Source organism: Numenius arquata, chromosome 8 (genome assembly GCF_964106895.1).
Source record: "Numenius arquata chromosome 8, bNumArq3.hap1.1, whole genome shotgun sequence".
NCBI classification, from domain to species: domain Eukaryota; kingdom Metazoa; phylum Chordata; class Aves; order Charadriiformes; family Scolopacidae; genus Numenius; species Numenius arquata.
This window is the reverse complement of record NC_133583.1, coordinates 50,693,702-50,711,693: the sequence shown is the minus strand read 5'-3', so window position 1 is coordinate 50,711,693 and position 17,992 is coordinate 50,693,702. Positions and strand designations below refer to the sequence as shown.

Sequence of the window (17,992 nt, the reverse complement as noted above, 5' to 3'; positions counted from 1 at the left end):
CCTAGTGTATACACTGCTCCGGTTGCAGCCTGGGGTAACAGCCTTTCCCATTTGCAGGCTAGCTGCTTGGAAAGCATGGGTGCTGAGATTGTCCCCAGTTGCTTAGTGCCCAGCAAAAATTTAGAGAAGAGGGATCGGGCTGTTGGCATATGATGGGTGGTGGGTGTTCAGACATTTCAGCCAGCGCTGCTGTGAGTCCCAAGGCTTGCAGCTTACCTTTTAATCTTCCTAGGCAGGAATATGCCTGATAGAGAGAAAAAGCAGCACTGTCCACAATGGACATCACAGAAAACGAAAGGAAGGTCTGAAAGTGCCAGGTATTAGCCTCGCTGCTTAGCTTGGGTTTTTTGGCCTCATTACCCTAATCCAATTAACGATTGATGGAAAAAGATAACACACACTCCAGTGAAGAGGTTTGTGTGGAGACTGTGTTCCTTCCTGGGCAGCTGGAGTGGCCCTGGTTATCTTGTGCATCACCACACCTCCCCGGGCCCTGGTGCCTCCACATGCCATGGTGTGTGCTCTTCTCCTGCATCGTGTCTCTCTTATTACTAATGGAGCATGGATGCATTTTAGCTGCTGGTCAGCCCTCATTAATATCCAGAGATGACAGGTTGACATTTGTAAAGAAGACTTGCCTTGACCTTCATGTTGTGCATCGGTGCGGTTGCCATGCGGTGCCCTGTGCTGGATGCTTCTTTCTGCGCTGCTTCGGGAGCGCGTTTGTGTTAGCAAAGGGACAGGCTGCTCTGTAACCCTTTGCTGCTGCTGGGGACGCAGGCAGTGTGTCTGGCTGTCTCTGCATCCCTCTGCCCATCCCAAGGACCGTTCCCTGTAGAGCCTCCATCCATCACAGTGAACGGGACTTGAGGGGTGTTGGGGTTGCACTTGTGGCTCCCTGTGGTTGTTATTTGGGTGCTGGGACCTTAGTGGAAGACAGCGTCATGCCAACGGCAATGTCCCGCCTGCTTCCTTTTCCTGGCTCCTGTCTGGGGATGCAGCAGAAGAAAAGGCTGTGCTGCCCAGGCATCCTGAGCGCTGTCAGTCGCCTGTTTCTCCCCCGACCCAACCCATCCCGGCTAGAGGATGGCTGCAGCCCGCTCAGCAATGACATTTATTAGCAGAGGGGGCTTTGAAAAAAAGGCAGGCTGCTCCTGCAAAGGCTCCTCTCTGTAACTCTGTCTCCTCCTCTCGCCAGCCCGTCTGAGGCAATGGCTGCTGGTGTTGAAATTCATTAGTGTTTCCTGACAGGCGATGGAGGCTTGCTCTGTCTGTTCCCACTTCCCTGCTCTCATGTCCCCGCTTCACGCATGCTGATATTTAAAGCTGATGTGCGGCTCGTAGGCTTGTTGCACTGTGACAAGTTTGGGGGTGGTTGAGAGAACTGAGAGGGTGGAAGGAAAGCAAAGAGGGAGGGAGATGGGACCTGTCTCAGGGTTTCTGTGAAAGCCCAGGGCTTTTCAGTCCCTCTCCAAATGTATTGTCTTTCCACAGCTACTGCTTGTGAATTTAAAGTACAGCCATGCTGGGGTGGTTTGGCCTGCAGTGATGGGGGACAGAGGGATGGTCCATGGGTGTGCTTGGTGAGAGTGGGGTGCAGTCACCCAGCAAGGGTTCATCCATTGGGAAGCGAGGGTAGATGGGCTCCTCTGGCTCCTTGGCAGGTCTGTGGGGCTGAGGACTGTGTGAGTGGGATGCCAGAGGTCTGGCAGGGGGTTTGTCCCTCACTTTTAGACAGGAGCATGAGGGGAGACTGGCTCTGCTCTTGCCTCTTTACACTGAGTGGCATGGTGACTTCAGTGCTGGGGAGGAGACATCTACCTGCCAATGCCTTGGATAATGCAGGAAAGCTGCTCCAGTCTAACTTGAATTATTAGGATGGAGGAGTTGGGGTTTGGGGGTTTTTTTGGAGGTGTGGGTCAGCATGCTTCAATTCCTGCAAGGTGTGGCGTGGCTTGGGCTGTGCTGTGTGCCCAGGATGCTCTGCTCACATGTGGGTGCTGTGGCATCAGGCCACCAGAGCTCTCCTGGCCCAGCATGGTGGTTTTTGCAAAGTCCGGCCAGCCTTTCTGTGTCTCCATGGGGAGCTCCAGCAGCCTCGGTGCTGTGGAGCAGGGTCTTATCCCTTTGCATCCCCAGGCCGTTGAACCCTGCTGGCTGGGACTTACTGTTTTAACCAAGTTTGGATCAACATAAGGCTGCCTCTTTGGGAGGGTGTGGGTTTACCTAAACTGCTTTAAATGTCTAGCTTGACTCCAGCTCACACGAGGCTCAGTGTACACAGTTGTGGCCTTGCTCGTGGTGCTGTTTCTCTGCTAAAACCTCTCAGGTGCCTTAACACACAGGATGTTATTTCCTTGGTAGCTTTCTCTGTTAGGAGAGGGCACCCAAGCTTTCCTCTCGGCCTGGCAGACATCCCACCCTACCTCTCAACAGAACAGCAGCTCTGCACCACGTGGTCTAGAGTCATGTCTTGACCAGCCTTGCTTTGAAACTAGGGTGCAAGGCTGAGATGGCTCCTCTCTTTGGCTATCCCCTTGTTGCTGTTGTGTGCTGCAGCGTCTAAGCAGCTTCCTTCAGGCTTTCCAGCCCTCCTTCAGCAAAGGATTTCCAGGGTAGGAGCCTGCCTGCCCTCTCCTTTGCAGCTTGGTGCAGTGAGGTTGGTCAGGACACAATTAAAATGTTCTGCATCTCTTACAACTCAAGGTCTCCAGTGCATGGATTTTTTGGAGGGCTGAGACCAGGTCTATAAAAACCAAGATTTAATGTCCCTTTATTTTTCCCATAGAGGGACTCGTTCTTTTAACTGGCTCAATATCAATACACCCAGCTTGTAGAAAGTGGCCCAATTTCTTTGTCTTCTGACATCCTGAACCCAGAAGCAGATGGACGTTAACCAGCTCTGATTAGTTGGGAGAATCAAGCATTAATTTTTTATACGCCAGGACCACCTGAGTGACGGAAATCAATTACAGCTGCCCCTCCCCCTTCCATATTAATGTGGTGGCTCCGAGCAGAGACAGAGGAACCTGTTGAAATGAGAAACCCCTATTTCTTAGTTTGACCCCCCAGATAATTAGGGTTAAATTGATATGCTATCGCACTGGTGACACATTTTATCTGCCTCTGTTTGTACAAGAGGATACAATAGTGGAGGAAGGACCAATTTGTGCCCCGCTTTAGCTAACCAGACCGAGATAAAAGGTGTCACTAGTACGATAACGTTCTTGTCTCATGCTCCTTTATTGTTGCTCAATTTGCCTTTTTTTTTTTTTTAATCCTGTTCTTTTTCTTTCAATACCCTTGGTCATATTTTAACTCCATGCCATCGCATAATGACGCCCTGCTAAATGTGTGTGGAGATAGGCAACTCTGGCTGACAGCCTTCCCTGATAACCGAATTCCAGCCCATCCATCACTAGGCTGCTCTCCTTAACTTAAGGAAAGTGATAACTAAAGCAAGGCCGTTTATCACCGCCGAGCTGTGCGCTTCTGCCGCCTTGGAGAGAGCTGGCTTCAACAGGAGAAATGCAGCCATGTCACCTCGCCTCCCATTTGCATCCCGTTCATCTCCAGGCTCCATTTACCCTGTGGAGCAGAGAAGCAGAGCTGGGTGGAAATCAGAGCCTGGGCTGGTGAAGCTGTCTGAAAATGGGGCAGAGCTGCCACTTCTAACCTCAGTCCAAGGAGGACTTGGTCTTGCTTGGCTGGCAGAGGAGAGCGTGCTACCTGCTGTCACTTGTTCCAGGGGGACCTGTGTTTTGGGAACAGGCTGAGGTTATGTGCTTGCATCTCTGCTTCTGGGAGGGCAGACTTTACCAGAGCTGCATTGGAGGCTGGAAAATCCCACAGCCATTTTCAGGTTTCTCTCTATCAAGTACAGTCATACCTGAAGCCACAGTGTTTGGCTGACAGGGTGGTTTTGAGAGCCAGCTTCCTTCCCAGGGAGTGAGAGCTTCAGTGTTTGGGGAGGCAGCAAGACCTCGTTGAAAAGCTGGAAGGATCATGCAGTGTTGAATGCAGTGAAATGTGCCATCACTTCTCTTCTCCCTTACCTGAGGGAGGGCTGAGTCCCCCCTCTGGGGGCAAAGCTGCCCCCAGTGATCAAGGTTGAATTTTCTGAAAGTGAGGAGCCATACTGAGCATAAGAGTGCATTTACCAAATGAGCTGCTCAAATAAATGGTGACCCTGGTACATGGAGATACTTCTTTACAGGCCCTGGCACTTCTGGTCCCAGGAGAGCTGCAGGTGTGCCTTGTTCACTCCACCCTGGAGAATATGCTGGAGAAAGTTCTGCTTGGTCACCAGGCTGAGGAATGGGGGACCACTTCAGGTGACAAGCTTGGACCTGGGGAAAAGACAACATAGGTGTGGTTTCCTTCCCATTGCTACCTGGGGACTTGGTTTCTGTGCAGTGCGAACCCCTGGTTCCCTGTGCTGGGAACACTGCATACCCAGACTAGACCAGGAACAGGTTGCCCTAAGAAGTTGTGGATGTTCCATCCCTGGAAGAGTTCAAGGCCAGGGTGGATGGGGCTTTGAGCAACCTGCTCTAGTGGGAGGTTTCCCTGCCCGTGGCAGGGGATTGGAACTTAGATGATCTTTAAGGTCCTTTCCAACCCGAACCGTTCTATGATTCTATGACAATCCTTCCTAAAGGATTAGGGGAGTGCATTGAGTGGCTGTATCCATGCTGGCCTGGAGCCACCAGACCTGCACCTTCCAGCTCAGGAAGTAGACTGATGGTTTGGTCCATGCTGCTGACAGCCCACCGAGGTTACAGCATGAGTGTAGGTCTTCTAGTGCTTGAAAAACTTGGTGAAGTCTCTCAGGTGCTAACATGAAATGAGGGGAGCACAAGCTGGGAGGGGGAGGGAGAATGTCCTTAGGTCACACAGCTTCACAGGCAGTTTCTGGGGTTGTTACTTGTTTGCAAAAATGGGTCATTTATTTAGTTGACATATTTATTTGGAGCATTTATTTTCTCCAATTAAAGACGTACTGTCCAGCGCCCAGGGCATACTGCCATCAGTCTCAGGGTGGAAGTAGAACCAGACTGTCCAGTTTGTTGGGCCTTTTGGTCCCACAGGGATGGAAATGCTTTAGATGTCATTCATTGCACTGGGTGGTTAGCTGTCAATTCCTGTGGCTAAGAAGAATGATGCTGTACTTGCTTCTTCTGGGCCCTATCCAAATGTTAAGCGAGATGATAATTATTCCTCTAACTGGAGCTGGGCTGAGACCTGTATTAATGAAAACCTCTTGGACTGGGAGGAGAAACCCAGCTTTTAGTGACATACCTTGTGCTAAGTGCTGTCATCATCCTCTCTACCTAATGTGAGCAGTGTAAGGAGAGGTTAAGCTGATTATGTGTCTGTATTAGACTGGTCATTTCTTTTAGATGGTTCCTTTTCTTGTGATCCTTTTTTTTAATTTGGGCACCAATAGAAAGCAGCTTTTCTGGAGGAAGAGCTTTCTTAGTGTGCTGCTTGGGGCTGGTGGGGTCTGTTCAACTACAGGATGTCATGGACGTATGTGTAATGGCTGTAAAACGCGTGGACCAGGCTGCTATTTATGTGACGGCTGTGCAATTGCGAGGAGTGACTCCAGGTGGTTTATTTCAGTGCGATGGTGCTAGCATCAGATGAGCCATGCCCAGAGATGAGACCACGCTGTCAAGTCACATTGCTTACCCTGCAAATCGCCGCAGCCCTGCTGCTTGCAAGCTCGTTCTTTTGACAGGCTTCCTGCTTTCAAAGAGATTCCTCTGGACCTCCTTATTGAAATGTGTTTGTATGACTTAAATTACTGCTCCTAAATGATGGTATGTGCATCTTTTTGGGACCAGGCATTTTGGTTTAGGCGCAGAGAGTCCATTCCTTTCTTAGCCTAAGCAGGGCTCACAAAGCCAGTACACTGCTGGGGCCCAGTGTGTGCTGACTTCGTTGGCCACATATTCCCAGGAGATTTCTCTGGATATGTTTGCCAGATTCCTTCCTTTTCTTCCCATAGAAATGGAGGCAGCACCGAGACCAAACCACTCTGGTTCTGCGCTACCCCGAGTCTCACATTATCTGCAAGTATACATTATCTGTGTCCCTCCATCTCGTTATGTGGGAAACTGCTTATAGGGCTGAAGAGATGCTGCCCTGTTCACCAGAGGGTTTGGAGCTGGACTGAGCTCTCGGGTGCTGCATGAGGTGCTGATGGTGCACACCAGCAGTGTATCTGGCTTTTACCCCCATCTGTCCAGAGCTTGTTCCTGAATTTCAGCCTGGAGCCTGAAGTCCAGGCTGGATTATTCACTCTTTCCCCTATGGAGAGTGGGAGAAGACTTTGCCCTGGACATGGTCTGTGTTGGGATGTTTGAGCAGCTGATGCTGGCACTCGCAGCTCTTCCCTCCTCCCCTACAACCTCCTTGACAGCCCCCAGATGCCCGAGGAAGTTATGAGATTCCCCACCCCCCTCTCTTTGCAAAAGCCTATTTCTGGGGTTGTGGCTTTTAACATGCACAAACGGCTCTAATTTAGTCATTTATTTAGTTGACATATTTATTTGGGATGTTCCTTTGCTTCAGTTAAAGATCCTGTGACCAGTGCCCCAGGCGTGCTCAGCAGTACGTGAATGAGCAAGATCCATCAATTACTCTTGATCAGATCAAACCGGCCAGGGAAAACTCACGTAACTCAGCTGCCTGCAGAGGCTTGGCTGGAGCCGCACTCAGCGGCTTTGCCACTCAGCCTTCCCTGTCTGCTGACAGAGAGGAGGGACACAGCATCGCTCCCCTGCGAAGGCACTGGCCTGGGCACAGCGTGGGAGAAACAGCTTTCCAAATCCTGGGGTCCTGCTGTCCCGTCAGGCAATCCGCCTCCCTTACTGGGGCCGTTTTGTTTTGTAAGTCCTAGTCCAGCGGCTCCCTGTAGCAGGGAGAGGTTAAATACATGTGCTCGGAGCTCTGGCTCCTGGGGCTCAAGCCCGTAGTGAGACAGCACCTTACATCTTCAACGTTGGGACTGCTCTCTTCTTCCAAGCACCTGCTTGGAAAACAGCCTCTGTGTTTTAGCCTTAAAACGTTGGTCTCGCAGCATTACTACCCCCAAATATAAGTGCGTTGGTGCCTCCTTCTCTCCCTCATGTGCTGAGGTATTACAACACCACACTCAGTGTTTTAACCACAAAGGCCAAGTGGAAAAGCACCAGGGCATGACAAGTGAATTGTCAGTCCTTCCGTCTGCACTGTAAGCCGCTGGCTGAGCAGGAGGTTTTGCAGGGATTTGTGATGAGTTCATTTAGCTAAGGACAGCCTGGATGCTCCAGTTGTGTTTGTGTGTTAGCCCCTGTGGAGGAGAGCCATGTGCTGCACTTGCACACAGCTCCTGTTGGAAATGTTCAGCCTGAAAGGTGTCAGCAGCCTGGATGTGGCTGGATGGATGTAAGTCTTCAGCCAAGCTCTGCTCTCGTGAGATTTTTATTTTTTTTCTGCCCAGAGCTATGGCCCTTCTGATGTGCAGCGCGTTACAGCCGACTTGAGGGTCTCTTCCATCTCCGAACGAAATGTACTTAAGAAAACAGAGTTTGTGTTGTCAGGACGCTGATTGAATCAAACCTGCTCTCTCTTCTCTCTTACAGGTTACCAGGACAATGCCAGTACTTAGGGCTGCCGGTTGCTGATTACTTCAAACAGTGGATTAATCTGAAAAAGGTACTTTTGTGCAAACTGCCATGGTCCCCGTCTCCCTCTCTCCCCCCTCCCCTTGTCCTTCTCCTTTCCTCTTGAAGGAGGTGTCTAATAACTACTGCTGTTTTGCATTGAAATGAGTTATTTTCTCAGAAGCTGGGCTGAGCGAGTCCTCCGGCTCCCTATTGTATCTCCTCTAATAGAGTCTTACTGTACTTGATGGGATGTGTTCTGCAGCTGGGGAGAATCCCATTGTGGCAGGCACAGTGCGGTGTCTCCGCATAATAGTGGGACACTGCGAGGCCCCTCTTGAGCAAAGGTTGTGTTGGCCCCAGTGTTGCTGACGCTGTTTTGTTTTGCAGCCGTGTGAGGCTCGTAGGAGCACAGTTCCCTTGAGATCGAATACTGATTGATAAACATGTGGAATTATTCCAGTATAAAAATCAGCATTTCCCTTTGTGGTGTGGGGAAGAAGGGAGATGTCTCAGAAGCACGTCCACCAGTGGTCACTTTGCAAAGCAAAATGCCTTGCACTTCAGTGTCTGGTGTCTTGTGTCGCTCCACACCTTCTGTGGCTGGTTAAGGAGCAGCCTGCCATGCGTCCAGAGAGTCTCCTGGCACAGCTACTCCATCTGCCCAGCGAAATGTGGTGATGCCATAAGTCACAAATCAGTGGGAAGAAAAGAACAAATGTGATTGCAAGCAGTAGCAGGGTGCGGCAGAGGCTGGGGTCTATGCACAAGAGAAACTGGGGTAACCCTCCTGGTTAAACCTTTTGATTCTCTTCCCCCATCCAATTTAATGTTTTATTTGCGTTTCTGTGCCTTTTCCTTATAGTTAGAGGTCTTGGTAAGTGGAATTTGCTTGTAAACAGCTCATTGTACTTGTGGGCTTTTCTTTTCTTCTTTTATTTATTTATTGTTTTAAATGGAAACGTGAGTGACAGGCTGAGCGGCCACAGAAGGACAATTTGCATGATCTGTTCCGTCAAATAGGGTAGAACATGAACTTAACAAGGGATGCTGGCAGCACATTCCCGGCTGAACTTGTCAAAGGGTCTTGTATTTCCCTGCTGTCAGAGCAAATCTTTTGGCTGATTGCTGGTCCTTGGTAAATGAAATCTGAAAGCACATTGGGGCATTCTGCAGTTCAGTGACCATTAATGATTGCCATTTGAAGTTCACTAAACTTCCGGTGAATGGATAGCAGCTATATAACCAGCAGGTTGATGGCTGCAGAATAATAATATTTAAAAAAAAAAATAAAAAAATCCCAATGTACTGTGTTGTTCACTAAGAAGTAGGTTGATCCAACTGTGCTCCTCCTCTGGACCTCAGGATGAATGACTTACGGCTCTTTCCCATAGTTCGAGGCTCCTGGATTTAGTGTGTTAGGAGCTGGGATTCATCATAAGATGGACTTCCAGGCAAGTGGCTGTTTTTCAAGATGGGTCTTCATGTATTGGGTATCAGCAAATACTGTGATACTAAGCTGAGGGCTGGTGAGCATCCATGAAGTACAAAGCACAGGCCTAAAGGCAGGAGGAGGAGGAGGAATGCACTCCCCTGCCAGCTCTTTGGAGGGATCGCAGGCTAAGTGTGTGGGATAGGGGCACATGGGTTGGGGCCTGTGTCCTCTTGTCCCCCTCTGCAGATGTGTTACTCGGAAAGTAAGGTTCAGTCTCCTTCAGATACCATGGGGAGTGGATGTGTGTTAGAAACGTTCATCTTCCTCCAACCCCTCTAATCCCTTAAAAATCTGAAGTTTTTCTGACTCTAATATCTGATGCCATGTGACATAGGGTGGTTACAAGGGTCCCTGTACCCCTCTGGAAAGTGACCCAGGTTGAAGACGAGAGCAGGGACTTCTGTCCTGTGGGTAAAGAGCTGCTTCCCTTGGGGCTTGCCTTACCTCAATGAGGGTCTTTTCATGCTGCTCACTGCCCTGCTCTCTGGTGGTGCTTGTAGGTGAACCACCTGTGTGTTTTCATGAGAGAGGATTACCAGCCTAGATCAGTAATTCTGGCCAAGCAGCTGGACCCAATGGGACCTCAGTCTCTTTTGAGTGAGCTCCCAATTGTGAGACAAATGAGGTTGGACAGGTATCTAGCTCTCCTGCTTTTCCCTGCATAGCTCAGGTGGCCCCTCTTCCCCTCCCTCTGGCATGTTCCTGACTTAGAAATACCTCTTAGGCTGAGCCTGCCTCTGACCTGATCCATGAAGTGAAGGTGTTGGGGAGCACGTGGCATGAAACTGCTAATTTGTAGGTCATGGATAATGCAGAGACTTGAATGTTTCAGATGTCAAGAAAACAGTTCATGTGAGTGTAAATGGCATTTGTAACTGAGAGCAGTTTCCTGCAGCGTGGCCCCACCGGTGTCTGCGATCTGTCCTTTGGGTCTCTGCTTGTGAGCAGTGATACCAAGAGGATTCTACTGAGATAGGGAACTCTAGAGGATGCTATTGACTTGACAGGCTGAAAGAGTTGGGGTTGTTCAGCCTGGAGAAGAGTAGGCTTTGGGGAGACCTTATCACAGCCTTCCAGTACCTAAAGGGGGCTACAGGAAAGATGGTGATAGGACAAAGGGTGACAGTTTTGAACTGAAAGAGGGTAGATTTAGATTAGATATTAGGAGGAAATTTTTCACTATGAGGATGGTGAGACACTGGAACAGGTTGCCCAGGGAAGGTGTGGATGCCCTACCCCTGGAAGTGTTCAAGGCCAGGCTGGATGGGGCTTTGAGCAACCTGGTCTAGTGGGAGTTGTCCTTGCCTATGGCAGGGGTTTTGGAACAAGATGATATTTAAGGTCCCTTCCAACCCAAACCATTCTATGATTCTGACTGCTGATGCAAATACAGGGCAATGCAAAAGAGTGGGATTACATATGGAAAAGTGTGTGTATGGGGCAGATGTGTTTGTGTACTTGTGTGCAGTGTGGTAGCAACAAAATATGTTCCAGATTTCCTCTGCCCATGCCCCCATGGCTTCAGTTCCTCTTTGTCTCCTTTTTGTTTAATTTGAAGAAGCAGTGCTTCCTCTGTGCTGCCTCTACCAGAGAGTGGGGATGCTCCACGGCTCAGCAGTCCCTCTTCCCAAGGTGGTGAGATGGTCTTTCTCAGTGTTCATTGTACAATAAACTCCTTCCTTTGTCACTTCTGTGCTGTAGGAGCAGTTGAGGCGAGCATCCTGTGTCTCCAGGCCTCTTTCAGAGTTTCCAAGACTTGCCACTTGGGCAAGCTGAAGATGGGAATCAGCCCCCACTGGCTGCCATGCTTGTTTTGCCTCAGGAAACCTTCTTGGATTGATCTGGATATGCAGGTAGTGGTGAGCTCCAAACCTGACTGCTGTGATGGTGGATTCGTACATCCACACAGTGTCTTGGGATCCATGAAAAAGCTGTCTGTGGAGGACAAAGGGAGAAAAGCTGCCTGTGCACTTGACCGCGTTCACTGAAGTTTTACCTTGCCCTACGCCCCCCCAGCCTGCTTATGCATCCCTTCCGTCAAGCCTGATCGGTGTTTGCTGACGTTTTTAATGTCACTGAGCGATCTTGTATCTCTAGTGAACTGTCAGTGTAGAGCTGACTCGGGGCAGAGAGTTTATCATGTTCTTCTCTTCGGTTAGCTCAGCCTTGTGGGAGGGCAGCAGAAAGCAGAGGAGGCTGCTTCTGAATGCTGCAACATTTCCGATATCCCCCTAAACCATCTTGATAGAGAGCCACCATCCCGGCTGCCAGTTCTCCTTATGTGCCTGTCATGTCGATGCGCAGAGGCCCTGTGGGTTAGGACTGAGGTGCAGAACCTGAGCTACGTTGTTGGAGCTGGATGCTCAGGATGGAAATAGCAGAGAGCGCTCGATGTCAGGAGTGAGGGGCACCAGCGGAGAAATACGTGCAGAAAGTAGGAGGCTGTGGTTCAAGATTTACGTGAAAAGGAAGGCTGCTGCAGCTAACGAGCTACAACCAAGCTGCTGCCCCAAAAGTATCCTCAGGTAGCCTGGATAAATTCGTTAGTGCTTACTCTAATGCAAGGATCAGCTCTCATTTGTGTTCCCTTTGCTCTTTCGGGAGCCTCTGTGGTTGCGGTTTATTGTTGCAGGCCCTGCTTGAGTTAGCAGTATGGTTGGTCCCGTGATGGATCCTCACCCTGTGGGGATGGAGCTGTGTTAGGCTGAGGCCGTGGTGCCTGTGATCGCAGGGTGGGCAGAAGCGTGGGAATGGGAAACCTGGCAGGGAACAGGAGTGCCAGCACGCTCGGTTTGGGAGCACATCACAGAGCGGAGAGTGATTTGATGAAGGGAGGAGGTGGAAGAAGGGAGGGGTGAAACTAGATTTTCTTACAATTATCTTGTGCAAGAAACACATTAGGAGGATGATGAAGGTGTCAAAATGGCCAGACCGAAGTTCTAACACAGATCCACTCTGTGCCAGAGGCCAGTAGCCAATGCTTGCAGGTGTAACAAGGAGAGCATGGCTCGAGTTGGCTTTCTCTGGTTCGCACCTCTTTAAGGACTGTGAGCTGACAGCTGCCCCTGGACCACTGTGTCTAACACCCACTGGTTTTACCACGTCTGTCTACCAGAAACTTGTATGTCCTTTTCTGAATCCGCTCATGCTTTTGGTTTCTACAGCATCCTGCAGCAATGAATTTTGCTATTTAATTATGCATTAATTGCACTCTGTTTATTCATGTGTTGTGTGAAGATGCAGGTCCTTTTGTTTCTTTTAAACCTACTGTCAGATCATTTTCTTGTGCCTAAGTCTTACATTGGGTGACAGGGCAAATAAGTGTTTCCAGTTCTTCCCCCTTGTGTTATTCTTGATTTGAGACCTCAGCCCTACTCTTGCTTACTTGTTCCTCTTCCAGCGCAGCATCACTTGTCAGAGGGCTGCCACAAAGGTGCTTGCAGGCTCTATGACTCTAGAACTGGGTTGTGGAAGCTATTTTTAACACCGTATGCACAGTCCTGATCTTCCATTTCTTCTCTGGACATTATGCAGTTAAAAGGTAACAGAGGAATATTTGATGTAACCACTGAGGGTTTGTTTTATTCCTTGTTTTTCAAATGATATTTTATTTCTTTTTTAAAAAAGGCAATCTTCATACCCATCACAGAGCTGCTGCTTTCTCAGGACAGCTGTCCTGGCATGTCTGACCATCTGTGATTTCTGTTCACAGAGGGCAACGTGTCTTTAGATGCAGTAATAGTGGTTGCTTTAGAAATGACAGAAAACTGGTCCTAGTTTGACATCATCCTAGAGTCCGGGAGAGGTTTTTATGAAAGGCAAGAGTTGAATGATGTGTGTGGATGAATGCAGCTTTCCTTCTCTGGGCATGACGAAACAGAGGTTGACGGAGCCTTGGGGAGCACAGCGTGACCATGCTGGGGGTGCCATGGCTGTGTGCAGAGCTGGCCTTTTCCAGGCCCACCATTTATTGATCTGTAAATACTCAAAGCCTGGAAGCAAACTATTAGTACACATGCAGAAATGTTTTAAGGTCACCCACTCACTTTGTAAAATCTGACAGAGGAAGCATGTAATAGGATGTTTTTGTTAATATTTGGCAACTAGAAATAAACACATTCTAGACAAACAAAGATTTGCTAACAGCTTTTTGTTTCTCCTCTGAATTAACAATTCCTTCTGCCTTTGGGGTGGGAAGAGGATCTCTGGATGCTTCTCAGACACTTGGTGCTGAACTGTGTTTCATGCTTTGGGCAAAGAACATTTAAATGGGTATAACTGAGAACTGGTTTATTTTTTGGCCCATATGTCTGGAAGTTGCTTTCGTGAGGTCTAACTTCTTGAGGACTTACTGTGATTGTTACTAGTTGCCTGTTTATTGAGTTACTGGCTATAGGGAACATAAAATTCCTAGTAAGGTTAGAAATGGTGGAGGAGGACTCCAGGCAGAGTGCTTCATGGCCAAAGCATCAAGCACGTGAATGGCCACTTAACTGCAAAGAGCTGCTCGTATTCCCGTGGTGCTCAGAGCTTTGCTGGTTTACACCATGGATGAGTGCTCTGAGACCCTCTCACACCTTCCTTCAGTGGGAGCTGTGCTTTCCGGGACTCCTCGCCCCCGGCTGCAGAGCTCTTGGCTGTGGAAGGTCTCTCTCAGAAGGCAGGAATGCAAGAGGTTGTGAAAGGAAACAAAAGGAGAGGTGTGACTCCAGGGTTAAGGAGAGTGAGAGTGTCTCTTCTGTGGAGATGAGGAAAGAAAAGTGCTTGTGCAATGGCACTGGTTCATAGTTGGAAGGAAGTGGAAGAATTGCTTATAACAGCAAAACGATCATGTTTAATAAATACTTTGCTGTGCATTTGCAGAAAGGCAGAGGATGCCATGTCGCTGAGCAAGAGGTTTGCTGTTACAACACAGTTATCTGATAAAGTGGTGGCTTTCAGTTGGCATTTTGCATAGCTGGTTTACAAGAGTTTTGAAAACGCTGGCTGAGAAGCCCTGGACTGTTAATAAGTCTTTGAGCATGGGGGAAGTTCTAGAGGACTGGAAGAAAGCTAATGTTGTACCAGTAATTTAGAAGGGCAAATGGGATGACCGATGAAGTAATTATAGCCCTATCAGCTTGACATTAATTCTGGGCAAAGTAATGAAAAGCCAGATATCATAGTTGATTAATAAAGAATGAAAAGAGGGTAATATAATGCCAATCAATGTGGATTTATGGAAACTAGATCTTTTTCAAACTAACTTGATATTTTTTTTATGAGACTACATGTTTGGTTGATAAAGGTAACCATGTCAATGTAATATACTTCTAGAAGGCATTTGAGTTGGTACCTTATGACATTTTGATTAAGAAACAAGAGTGATACAAAATCAACATGGCACACATTACATTGATTAAGAACGAGCAAACTGACAGCTCCTAGCATTTAATTGTAAATGGGTAATCATCATGGAGTGCATGTCTTCCTAGTGGGGTCCCACAGGGATCTATTTCTCAGGCCTCTTGTATTTAACACTTTTATCAATGCCCTGAAAGAAAACATAAAATCATTTTCGATAAAATGTGCAGATACTGCGTCCAGGAGGCGGCTGCTATTGGATTTATAAACAGGCAATGGTGAGTAGGAGCAGAGGGGCTGGATCATTTCTTTCTTTGGGACTGGTTTGACCAGTACGGAATGCTGGGTCCTATCTCTGCATCGGAAAGGATTCTGGAAACTTGAAGACTGGATGAGAACTGCAAGACCCATGGGAACACTCGCCATGCAGTAAAGACCCTGGGAGCCGTTTAGGGTGCTGGAGAGAAGGGTATGGGAGACTTGACTAAGTATCTAAAGGGAGACCCAAAATGTGGCGAGAGGCTCCTTCAGTCTAGCAGACAAAAGCTTAAACAGTTCCAGTGCCTGGAAGCCAAAGCGAGGTAATTCAGGTGCAGGTTTTTACAGAGAGGGTAATTAACCATTGGAACAACTTACCGAGGGCTGTGGTGGATTCTCCAGTTCAGCAGGGAAAGGTTTTTCCTAAAAAGGTCAGCTCAGGTTCAAACAGGAATTAATTTGGGGCAGCCTCGTGGCCTGTGCAGGTCAGGCCAGCTGATCGCAGCGGTTTCTTCTGCCGTGATAATCGTCGACTGTCCGTCTCGGCGTAGCTAGCTCTGGCTGCTCCGCTCCCTTGCGGTGAGAGCACCCTCGAAGGCTCCTGACTTGGGGGAACGAATGCAGGTGGCACGAATGCCAGGAGGCTGGGGACAGAAGGGACAGCATCCCGGGGAGCGCGGCACTGCTGGCACGGGCAGGGGACCCTCCTGCTCCAGGGGCTGGAGCACGGCAACCGTCCACGACTTCTCCTTTAAATCTGTCGTGCAGCTGTCTGAACTCTGAAATTTCTTTCACTCTCTCCCTCGCCTTGTTAACATGTGTTGCCTTTGGGGTAATCAGGGAAAAAATATTATGTCCTTTTACAATTACCGGGTTTTGGAATATTAAAATGTCTCTCTGCATCGGCAGTGTTATTTTGATTGGTATTCTAACCTTTGACTAGCCCATAAAGCGAGCCGCTCTTCAAGCCAATATTGCAGGACTGAAATTTAATTCCGAAATGATTCCAGATAATAGGGAGACAGATAATATATGCATGAAGGATATTATGTTTGGACTAAATGCAGCAGGGCCAGGGCTTGGGAGTTGAATAATAGCCCAGAGTGAGTTATAATCTGTGGGACAGAAATACCTTACTGTCAGGGCCAGGAGAGGAACTCTTAAATCAAAGGGAGGGAGATGAGGAGGGAGTCGAGGATAGTCATCTCAAAGGGAAAGGGCATCCAGGAGAGGCCTTAAAGGAGCAGCCCTCTCTGTCCCACTGCAGAGGGACCTGTCCTCCCTTTCTTATTTAAAACACGTTTCCAAGGAAAACCAACAAGCAGGCCCTTGTGCTGGAAAGAGAGGGTGAGCGTCTGTAAGTTCCTGACAGTCTTTTCCCTTTCCTCCTCCTGGTCTCATTAGAAGGGGATACAGGATGGGTTGATGCATCAGACTTCTTTGCTTTGGTTTCCCTAGAAGCAAAGGGTTGTTGATGTGGGTTTGCAATATGTGCTAAGGTACAGTGCCCACATAACACAGAATGACAACTGGGGTTGGGTTTATTATCCACTTTCACATAAAACAAAGGAAGGGGAGGCACAGCGTGTGGGCTGCACGGCCAGTAGCTGTTTAGGGCTCTACTTTCCCCTCCTCAGCCTGGGATTGTCTGGTGAGTAGGGTTATCTCCCTCCCTCAGCGCTGCTGCCCAGGCTGGTGACTGGAGACACAGAGTGGGAGCATCCTACGTGACAGCTGGGTGCAAATTCAGTGCCTTTTAAATACTGGAGGCTTTAAGAAGCAACACCCCCCTCTGGGCTCTCTGCCCCAGGGAAAGAAACTTGGGGGTTTTTGCTGTTTGCTTCTCTGCAGGTGGCACTTTGTGCTTTGCTGGCAGCTTCCCCAGCGTGGTGGAGCAGTCAGCGAGGTATGTTTTGCTCTGCAGTAGCTCGGCCCTGTAACTTTAACCTGCTGGGCAAGGAGTTGGGAGTTTTTCTGTAGCTTGACTTCGCAGAGCATCGCGGAGTTCCGTGCCGGTAGCTGTCCCGGGAGGAGGGGAGCCGAGCAAGCGGAGATGGAGAATGATCTCTGCTGCTGGGGTGACACAAACCCATGTCGATATAACAGGCTTTGGCTCAGTGGCACGAGCTTATAGTTTCAAAGTAATGATCCCAGCCTCGCATTTCATTTCCTTTTCTTGCAGTCTCAGGAGCTGGTCTTGCTACAGCTGAGAGGGGCTCTAGATGCAGCCTGGAGGCTTCACTGGTTTTGGATGACTTGAGCGATAACACACATGCCCGTCCCAGGAGGGCAGAAAAGAGCAGTGTCCATCTTCGCCTAAACCATTTGATTTTGTGTGTTTCCCTCTCCTTTGGCTTTTGTTGGTGTTCTTTTCACTGCATCCTAAAAGCACAGTAGCGATTTTCTGTGGAGCATGTGCCTGTACGAACTGTTCTGGGAGCAGACAGGAAAGATGCGATCCTCAGAGGGTTAATGTAAGTTTTAGGTCTTAATTCATCGGAAAGTAGCTAAGTTTCCCGGCTTGCAAAATGTCAGATTAGTTTAGTAATTCCTTCTGGCCTTAAAATCCACAACTGTGTGAAAGAGCACCCTTCTCACTGCCAAAGCAGAAGGTTGTGGACTGGGCACAGGCAGACAGTTCCACTCTCACTGCTATTTAGACTCTGCTGGGTGGGTAAAAACAACCTCTGACAAGGTCCTTTTACATGGAAGCCATTTAGAGCAGCTACACAAGTGCAAAGGGGACGTGTCAGTATGTTGGTCCTATTAACAAGAAGCTCTTCCTTCCTTCCTTCCCATAGTTACCCTGCGTGTGCTTTAGCTGTGTTCATCTCGCACACCAATTAATTTCTTTACCATCAGGGCTTCTCCTACTCTCTTTTGCTAATACATATTGAAATTGCATGACAAAATCTCACCTCTTTTCATAGGCAAGGTGTTTTGGAGCTCAGTTTTAGCCTTTGGGTAAACCAGTTTTGCATACTACACGTGGGGAGGACCTGGCACAAGTGGAGAAAGCCCAGAAGATAACAGAAGAAGAATCAGAGAGCTGGAAGACATGGCCTCCAGGGGAAGATTTAGGGATCTGGGATGTTCAGCTTAGAGAAGACTAAACAGAAGTTGTTTTTGTAGGAATGAAAGTGCCCAGAGGATGGGCAAAGTTTATTCTGGGTGGCTGTGGTGGACAACTTTTAGTCATGTCCTTACCTGCTGCAAGGAGATCAGTAAACATCTCTGGGTGGGG

The 17,992-nt window shown here is 48.7% G+C and overlaps 1 protein-coding gene across 1 annotated transcript in view; it reads left to right on the top strand.

The window, feature by feature from the left end:
- ERI3 (ERI1 exoribonuclease family member 3) overlaps positions 1-17,992 on the top strand; it is a 134,653-nt gene that overhangs the window by 46,469 nt on the left and 70,192 nt on the right. Inside the window, exon 6 of the mRNA XM_074152128.1 lies at positions 7,632-7,704. Within this exon, the coding sequence (XP_074008229.1) occupies positions 7,632-7,704 (73 nt within the window). The remainder of the gene's footprint in view (positions 1-7,631; positions 7,705-17,992) is intronic.